We start from the raw sequence: 10,326 nt of genomic DNA on the forward strand, positions 1-10,326 counted from the left end.
CGGTGCTGGAATGTAGGCAAAACGTTTGTAGAAAAATAATTACTTTCCCTTACTTTTAGTTCTATGAATGGTAAAATGTGATATGGCAGCCAGGAGACAATGGAAATAACAACTATATAATGATCTGGAAAGGCTTTCTAAAAGTTGTCATGAGGTTGGACTTTGGTAGATTGTGTAGTACAACAGCATATAGCCGACAATGACCAGGAAAGTGGTCAGAAATCCAAAGATGTATCTGTGTTATAGTCATCATGCTCAACATCTTGAAAAGCTACAGTCTGTTGGACCTACAGACGTACTGTGCTGTTTCTGAGCCCAAATAGGAAACATTCCAACGATGTACTGTTTTACACTGATGATGGCAAAGTTGCAATGTAAGAAATGGAACACACTTATATCCACAGCAAAACAATTTATCATCAAATTTATTGACATTTTAATCCATAACATGTTTGTTTCCCCTGTGTTTGTATTTTGTAACAGCTAATAAATGTTATGAAAGACTTGCTACTGACACTTTTGAAAACAAGTAACTAACATCAGAGATTTCACAATTCAGTGTTTAAAAATAGCATTCATAAGTCGTTTTAACAAAAAGAAGCGAAAAATACAAACATCAAACGTACCTATCATCAAGCCTAAGTGTCAAAGGGTTTAGAGTTACTAGGGAGATTAATTCAAAGTATTATATAACACAGCCTAGACCACCTTTTGTGGTCTAGGCTGTGGACCAGAGTGTGAAATTTATAGACCATTTGCATGAAACTGATCACAGGATAATGCACTCTTACACTTACACCTATGGGCAATTTCACACAAACCATCCACCTACCAACATGTGTTTTTGGAATGTGGGATGAAACTGGATCACCTGGAGAAAACCCATGCAAACACAGGGAGAACACACCACACTGAAAATAAACAGGAAACACTAATATGAACTTACATATAAACACTAATATTTAAATGATTTGTCTTAAACAATGTGCATATACAATGAATATGCTAAAGGCTCTGGTACCAGGACAAATAAGGTATTTACAAAGTTAGTTGGAAATAAATGTATGGCTGTTTGTAAAGGCGTGCAATAAACTGTTTCTTATTTATTTCTGTCACAGAACAGATGAAATGGTGGTTGTATGTGGGCTTCCTTCACGAGTCGGATTTGTCCCTCTGTCAGTGCTCTGGTTGTCCTCGTCCTCCATTGCATTTTCAATGTTTGACAGTATTGCATAAAATTGCTTCTTAAAGTCCTTCCCCATGAACGCATAAAGAAACGGGTTCAGACAGCTATTTGTGCTCATGAGAATGAAGCAGAATACGTCCATAATTTTTAGAAAATCTTTTTGTCCAATGCTTAAATACATCAGCGTTACTATGTGGTAAGGCAGCCAGCAGATCAAGAAAGTGGCACTCAGTGCTATCATGATCCTGAAAGGTTTTTTAGATGAAACCTTTAACTTTCGTATTATGATGAAACAACAGGTGATAATTATCAGGTACGGGATCAAAAATGCAAAAATGAACTCATATATAGGTATTGCTGCAGAATCTGTATATATTTGACATTGATCAGTGGTTACAGTTTTATTCTCAGAGTGAGGGATAACTAGAGCTGGAACATTAAATATTGCAGAGGTGAACCAAACTAGAACAACTACCATAGAGGCCCTTTTCACTGTGCGCTGATTCTGAGCCCAAACTGGAAACATGACAATCACACAACGGTCCACGCTGATGATGGTGAGGAGGAAGACGCTGCAGTAGAGATTTAGGGAAATGTTTAAGTAAACTAAATAGCACATGAACTGTGCAAAGATCCAGGTGTTTTTGATCTTATAATGGACAAAGAAGGGAAGGGTGGAGCAGAACAAGAAGTCGGACACAGCCAGGCTCAGGTACCAGATGCTGATGACTGACTTTCGGACTTTAAATCCTGCAATCCAGATCACCAAACCATTTCCAGTAAGACCCAGGACAATGATGATCACGCTGCTCACTAGATAGGACATTTTCAATGGATCCATTCCTGTGTCATTGTTCCTGGTGCCATTTTCAGGAAGGTATGTTTCTGTTACTGGGGTTGAATTCATGATGTCTCAGTTCTATAAAGGAGACAGAAATCAGTAGACGTGTTAATGTTCTGTGAGGTTTTGTTCCCAAATATGCAGAAATACATTTGTCCACCATTTGCAGAGAAATAATAATCTACTAGTGAACACTGCATGACTTTGTTTTATGGAACATTTAACTGTAAATAAATATCTTTATATATGTTTAAAGAAAATAAAAAACACTCACCGGCCAATGGCTGCTTCAGCACACTGCTGCAGAGCTGGGAGTGGTGTTACTGCATAAGATGAGTAATGATCTTTTATATTATGAGCAAAATTTTGTAACTTTCACTTCCTTTCTGTGGTTTGCCAGAATTCAAAGGAACCTTCTTTTCACTGAACGGTCATGTCAGATGTACACTGTGCACTTGTATAATTTTACACTGCACGCTTTAGTCATTTGTTAAATACCCCACAGTGCATTTGTTTAAACAGAGAAGCCTCCGAAATTTTTAAAATTTGTTTAAGACATGCCTTAACCGTTTTCTATTGTTTAGCATCTGAGTGTTCTTGTGTTTAGTGTGTGTGTGTGTGTGTGTGTGGTCTGAGAATATAAGAGCTGTTCAAGAATTTTAGTCAGCAACCAAAAAGTGTTATATTAATATTAGTTAAAAAAGTAACGTAACATACATTTTCAAATGTAATTTTGGGATACTGCAAACTCTGTGAAGAGTTTGGTGTATTCTCCCTGTATCTGCATGGGTTTCCTTCAGGTGCAAACCCAGAGTTTGAGAGGCGGAGGTAATATTTGAAGAAGATACCCATTGCTGCTCAAAATGGTTTGACTGTCTGTGAGGAGTGTGGTGTGTTCTCCCTGTGTCTGCGTGGGTTTCCTCCGGGTGCTCCGGTTTCCTCCCACAGTCCAAAAACACACGTTGGTAGGTGGATTGGCAACTCAAAATTGTCCGTAGGTGTGTCTGTGTTGCCCTGTGAAGGACTGGCGCCCCCTCCAGGGTGTATTCCTGCCTTGCGCCCAATGATTCCAGGCAGGCTCTGGACCCACCACGACCCTGAACTGGATAAGCACTTAAAAGTGGTGGATACTGGTCTTTCAAGGAAGGGAAGCGCAATTTCGCCCTACAACATATAATGTGTCGGTTTATTTATACGTAAATTCTACCCTCCTTTCCGTTCCTTTTCAAGAAAATGATCTGTGACCCTGTCGTACCAACAAGGCGTCTTTTCCAGGGACTTGACTAGTGTCCTCTCAATGGCCAGCAGAGCTAGGCTTAAACGGCCTTGGTCCATGTAATGTGTGTCCGCTTGTGAGTGCTTTGTGATGGTGGAGGGGCTCAGCAGCACCCGCTGGACAGAAATTGCGATAGAAGTCAGAAAGAGTGATAGAAGTCAGTCTCCAAACACAAGCACCTACAAAAAACCCCACAAAAATAGAAGCTCGATTTGTCGCTAGTCGTTTTTAACAAAGAAAATGCCGCTAAGAGGATTAAGAAAGTGTCCGGTTCAACTCAGAACCGAATAAAAATGTAATGCTCCCATGGACCTTTAAACCAAAGGATCGCTGATTGGCTCATTTCGCTGTCAATCAAAAGGGGATTCAACCTCAGACAGATCATCCAATCATCATGCAGAAGCTGAGCATCCGGGCCAGCCGAGTCCCGCCCACTGCCCCATAGACCCCCAGAGACGCTGAGCGTCCGATGGGCAGGACACAGCCCAACATTTATCCTATGACTCGTCTCGTTTCGTTGCACTTTGCTGCTTCACTATTGAACTCTGTGGACACTCAGCGTCCTCACTGTTTAAAGCACTGTGAAGCTGCGGGAATGAATGAGAGGAAAGCCATGTCTTTACCAGTGATAAGAAGCTGATTCTGAACAAAAGTTGAGTGCTTAGTATTGCATATTTATTCAATGACATGTACACACAACAGTATATATTTTATCACTTAATTTTTGACATTTTAGGGGAGCCTGAGCTTGCCTTGCAGTCTTAGAGCAATCGCCTCTGGTGCTTACAGATAATGAATGAATGAATGAATAAATAAGATATCCATTGACACATAAAGCAGAAACAGCCTAACCACACACCATTCCGCTGTGCAGTTCCTGTCATTGTGGCAGAGAGTGCATTTGCATGTGACGTCGCGGAGGCAGAGAGTGCATCTGGCAGCAAGTGCATGTCTGCAGCCAGACTCTATTGATTTCTGGTGCTATATAATGACAGCGTCCAATGAATGTGCTTCATGCAGCAGAGCACTAGCTTGTGTAGCAGATATGAAATGTGTGATGGGAAAATGCAGATTAACACCAATGAGTAATGGTTAATGATAACTAATGATTTATATTAATGATTGATTAATTAGATTAGATTCGTAAAAGCTATAGCCAAGCACTGCTACAAAGCTGTATGCTTCCCTGTCTCCTAATCTGAAGGTAGCATCTCTGGCTTTGAGCAGAGTGCGAACCTCTCTGTTCATACCAATCTTGACTTCTTACTAAATTATGTAGGCCTTTGTGTGCTTGTGAGCTTGACCTGAAGGGACTTATTGCATTGTGTTATGTTACTGTGACCTGTGGGAGGAAGGTGCTAAACAGATTAGAAGGAAGGCAGTCAACAACTGAAGGACATCTTTCACCATTTTTCCTGACAGTAATAAAATAGGAGATAATGAGGCAGCAATAAGGGAATGTTTGGGTTGATGGAACGAGACGTGATGTAATAACGCCCAAATGGCACATGATGGTGTACGTGACTGGGGTCCTATATATTGCTTGACTCTGTTCAATAAAAAGGAGAGCTAAGAGAGAATTCTTGACTACGTGTCTTTATTCCTCTGGTCTCCCCAAAGAATTCTTTAAGCATCAATCTTCCTTCCTGGTGATACTTAGAGATTAATTTTAGATTTGCCATAACAAATGTTATTATTATTATTTTTTATATATATATATATATAAATCTACAGCGGGTAAAATTATGATTTATGATATTTAGTATGTACTTTATCTTGTGTGTTTTGAAGTGGTTAAAGGAGTTAAATATGTTAAAATATGTTTAAATCTAATAGGGAAATCAGTTCTCTCTTTAATAAAAGGTACATGATTCATGGGCTTGTGCTCTCTCCTTTTACAACACAGGTAAACTATTTTATTTTGCACTGGAAAAGATAGTGTTGGAGACAAAATGTCGCCTTTCCCCATAATTGTGTTTGTAGAAAATGGCAGATGCTTTCCGGGCATTAATTATTCAGTAGTTTCGAACAATATAAAATATTTTCCAGGTTGGCTCATTAACACGTGTACTGTTTACACTTTTTTGTTGTATTGTTTTGAGTCAATTCAAATGTTTTTAAGACTGAAGATATTTGAATAATACCATTGCCCATTGTTATTATATATGTGAAGCTTTACAATTTGGTAGTTGGTACTTTAAATATATTATGTATTTTCATTTATTGTTTAATTTATGTAAACTTCTCATGAAAGAAATTAATTATATTTTTGTAAAAATGTATCTATTCAGTCTGCAATCAGAGCTGAAAGGAGGAGTTTGTAGTGCCTTCTCACAGACAACGATGAACTGTTTTCACAGAAATAAATATAATAAAATGAATGTAAGTGTATAATTTTCATAGAAATTATCTTATCTTAATCAGCTGCACATGAGCCAGAGACCACCATGCTCAATTTTACTAGTCCTCTGAAGGTGCATAGACCTAGTGTGACCAGATCTGAGATGGTGAAAAGAGGACACGTCTTCGGGGGTGGGGGGATGAGGTCACACCCCTCGGTGCCGTTGTATGCTTAGCTGAACCTATGTGTGCTTTTAGGTCCTTTACACATTTATTTGCTACACAAAATATGGGAATTTCTTTTTTAATTCATCCGAGAACTTACATTTATGTTTTGGCACACCTCGAGATGAGGGTAGGTACATGAGCTTTGCCTGACATAAACAAGGACTACTGACGTGCAGACTGACCAATTAAATGTTTACAGAGACGGTTATCGACGTATTATGACGTGCCGGACATTTGTGAAATTCCACCCAGACATTTTTTTAAGTCTAATAAAGAGGACATGTCCAGGTAAAAGAGGATGTCTGGTCACACTATTTAAACCCCACCAGCATCAGGCTGTGGAAATACATTCTCTGGAGTAGGGGAGTACTATGGAAGCAAATCTGTTATTTTTTGATTTGCCATAACAAAATGTTATTTTTGTTTTTTATTTTATATAAATCTGCAGCAAGTAAATTTATGATTTATGATATTTTGTATGTACTAAATGGCACGGTGGCTTGGTGGTTAGCATGTTCGCCTCCCAGCGCTGGGATCTTGGGTTCAAGTCCCATCTGGGTGGAGTTTCCATGTTCTCCCCGTGTCTGCGTGGGTTTCCTCCGGGGGCTCCGGTTTCCTCCCACAGTCCAAAAACATGGAGGGTAGGTGAATTGGCTTCTGTAATAACTGTCCTGGTTTGTGAGTTAATGAGTGTGTATGTGTGAGTGAATGTGTGTGTGCCCAGATATGGATTGGCGCTCTGTCCTGGGTGAAATCCTAGTGCCCGATGCAGTCCTCCAGGTGGACGGTCATTTCTGGTTGAGAGTATGCTGTGCGCGTTTGGCTGCCACTTCTCGCCAGTGTGTGTGTGTGACTTGAGCGTTCTGAGCAGTGTAGATTGTAAAGCATCCTTGGGTGTCTAGAAAGGCGCTATATAAGTGTAACGATAATAATAATAATAATAATGTCCAATAAAAAGAGATTGTGGCGCTCTACTGCCCCCCGGTGTAAATGTATAAGTACAGCAGTGTCTCAGTTAAATGTGTACAGTTTATTTGTATTTGTCTGCAGTAGTAAACAATACAGAGGAACAAGTGTACTTACTTTTTTCTTTCAATGAATTCTGGACAATTTCTATTGGTCTTCTATTTTCCCTGAGGATAACTAGAGATTTCAGTTGCCGTTAAAAACAAAAACGCAACAGAAACAACTGTAGGTTTTGATATGGCACTAACACCATGAAAAGAAACAGAGGTTCTGCCATGTTCCGATGTTTAACTCCAGTAGTAAAGGTACTTGATTGTTCTACCTACATACTTTACTTTAAATACATTCTGTAGGAAGTGGAAAGTGGGAGAAAGTCATTTAAAAGAGTATGAGTGATATTTTAGAGTCTCACTTTATTCATTGCATTGTAGCCATTTTGTATATGAAAAAGAGAAACAAAGTAGGTATTTTATTAATATAATATATAATTAATAATATAATCGTGTGGGTCTTAATGAAATGTCTTTATGGGAGGAAACCAGAGCACCCGGAGAAAACCACGCAGACACAGGGAGAACACACCACACTCCTCACAGACAGTCACCCGGAGGAAACCCATGCAGACACAGGGAGAAAATCTGTTATTAATATAGGACACTAAATATTTTTTTAAATAATTTAAAAATTTTAAAATAAATTTCATCTACACACCTACTTTAAATTAATTCAGATTGATAGATAGAAGACTGATGCCGAAGGTAACTTCAGAAATGGCAGGTAATATCACTGCTACAACATCTACCAATTTACTATTATCAGCAGGTCATGCTCATTCATTCAGTCACAGTGACTTTAACCAGGGGTTGAAGCTGAGAGCGACAAGGCTGCATGTGAGAGGGTGAATTGAATTTGAGGTGGCGTCAAGGGCCTGAGTGCTGCGTAGGGGGGCTGGTTCAAGGCCACGCCTGAGAAGAGAGCATAAGCTGGAACTTAGGGGTTCGGAGCGGCATGATCGCGAAGAGGAGAGGTCAGGTTGAAAGGCAGCAGCTGCTGGAAGAAATAGTACGCACAGTACCATAAGAGGCAGTGCAAGGTGCAATCGCTAGGAGAAGCTTAGCTGCAACAGAAGCAGAAGGTAAGATCCAGCAGGAGAGAGTGCAAGCCATACAGTGCACGCAGGGCGCCGTTTGTTTGTGAGGGGAAGGCATAGGGATGAGCATCCATAGCAGTTTCTGAGGGCAGAGTGTAAGCTGAGAAGTTGGAGGTGGGCGGTGCGGCCGCAAAGCTATGGGGTTGGGACGAAGGTCTGTAGCATGAGAGAGGGTGTGCTGTAAAGGAAGAGGCGGGGTGCGGGACAGCCGCAAAGGAGAGGATTAGGACATGGCCTGTAACGGCACCCGGGAAGACGATGAGCTGGAAAGTCAGAGACTCGGAGTAGTGCAGGAGCAAGAAGTGGGGGATGAAGGTCCACCGAAGCACCTGAAAACAGAGCAGGAGCTAGGAGCTGTAGAGTGTAAGCAGCAAGGCAGCACAGAGGAGGGTCTGGTATGATAGTCCACAGCAGCAGGAGACAGGTCGCCAAGGCACCTACAGAGGGGTGTGGGCTAGAAGGTCTGAGGCATACAGCTGCGGCTGCAATGGGGGAAGAAGTGGGATGATGAAGGGAGGGGTGGGATGATAAGGGGAGTGGTGGGATGATGTGTAGAGTAGACCTACGTAGAGTATACCGTGTCAAGTGCTCAGAGCGCTGGACAGGAGACAGGCCCGCCACAACACCTATAGAGGGGTGCGAGCTAGAAGGTCTGAGGCATGCAGCTGTAGCTGCAATGGGGGAAGAGGTGGGATGATGAAGGGAGGGGTGGGATGATGCGTAGAGACTTATGTAGAGAAAGAAAAAGGGGAGGGGTGGGATGATGCATAGAGACAGATGTAGAGGAAGAAAAAGGGGAAGGGTGGGATGATAAAGGGAGAGGTGGGATGATGCGTAGAGACAGATGTAGAGGAAGAAAAAGGGGAGGGGTGGGATGATAAAGGGAGGGGTGGGATGTTGCATAGAGACAGATGTAGAGGAAGAGAAAGGGAGGGGTGAGATGATAAAGGGAGGGTGGGATGATGCTTAGAGAGCATAAGAGAGAACGAAATGAACTTGGAGGGCTTTGTCTAAATGGGTGCAATGCTGTCAATCAAGGCAGTGTTCAGATTGAAAGAGGAGCCGATTTGGAATGGAGGCTTAAACATAATGCCTGATTTCTTTTCCAACATTTCAGATAGGACCAACTTGGCAAGCAGTGTAGGTAAACTACTGCCCTGGAGATAAATATTGCAAATTCTAAGCCATTATCCAATTCAGCTCAGATAATTATATTATTATCAAAAAAGCCCTCTAAGGCACCGACCTGTGAGACAGCAAGACGATAAGACATTGAGGCTAATGTCTTCAGCTTAGACACAACCAGAAAGGGTAACAGGAAGATGAAGAATGCTCCAGTAAGGGGGAATTAAGTCGGAGTTTGAAGGTTGTGACGTCATCGCATTGCTGCGCAGGGGCTCCTTAACGGCAGGGGTGGACATTAACAACCCAAGCCAGTCACCTGAGATATCACCGCGGCATCAGTCAGAACCTACCAGAAGGTACCCAGAGAGGGAAAGACAACCTCCAAAGCACCTGAAGGACTTTATTACTTAGAGTAGCAGGTGCGTTTGGATAATTGAGTGGTACAAGGGGAAGAATAATCCCCTCGCTCAGTAGAGGGACTGGGGCAGTCTACTCGCTCTCTCCAGTTTAGTGAAAACAGCTGGTGATTCTGTTCATAAGAAAGAATATTTGAAGATTTTACCAGTGTTGTTAATCTGTTTATATTATTCATATAGAGCTTTTACATTGTTTTCCTGCCTCCTAAAAACTGGAAGGTTATTACAGTTTGGGATGTAGTATCAGGGATTTAGACATGTGTAATGTGGTTGAGATACAGAATATTAAGCAACCAGTAGGGGGAGTTCTGTAACAATAAGAGGGGAGTTCTTGTTCAATAAAAGTGAGTCGGGAGTAGCGCCTTACCTGGCTGGTCACGTCTGATTACTCAAGCCTTCATAGCACAGCACCACAGAGCACAGGAGAGACAAAGAGCATCAGAAAAAGGAAAAGGAAACATCAAGATCTCCAGCAGGCCACAAACACATTACGAGAGGAACAGCAAAGGCTGAAAGAACTTTGGAAGAACAGGAGAGATGCAGAGAAACAAGTGAAGAGAAGAAAAGGAGAGGCATTATAGAATGGTGGAGAGACAGAGCCACAAAAAACAGGAGAGGAAGGAAGAAAAAGAACAGAGGATAGAGAGACTAAAGCGAGAACAGGACCTATGGGCCTTCAGGAGAGAAATGGCGATAGAGAGATGGAGAGAAGAACAGTCGAGACTGAGAGGAATCACAGGAAATGAAAAAAGAGCATGAATAGACTCGTGTGAAATCGTCAGGCAAAGGAGGGAGTTA

General features: G+C 41.6%; 1 protein-coding gene across 1 annotated transcript; it reads right to left on the bottom strand.

Annotated features, from left to right (window-relative positions):
- Positions 1-1,112: 1,112 nt before the first annotated feature.
- Positions 1,113-2,093, bottom strand: LOC136709353 (fMet-Leu-Phe receptor-like). The gene has a single exon (XM_066684496.1). It carries the CDS (start codon positions 2,091-2,093, stop codon positions 1,113-1,115), a length of 981 nt encoding a protein of 326 aa, XP_066540593.1.
- Between the last annotated feature and the right edge of the window lie 8,233 nt (positions 2,094-10,326).

This window comes from Hoplias malabaricus, chromosome 11, assembly GCF_029633855.1.
Source record: "Hoplias malabaricus isolate fHopMal1 chromosome 11, fHopMal1.hap1, whole genome shotgun sequence".
NCBI lineage: Eukaryota > Metazoa > Chordata > Actinopteri > Characiformes > Erythrinidae > Hoplias > Hoplias malabaricus.

Coding starts and splice junctions, on each gene's coding strand:
- LOC136709353 (XM_066684496.1), bottom strand. CDS start 2,093: ATGAATTCAACCCCAGTAACAGAAACATACCTTCCTGAAAATGGCACC.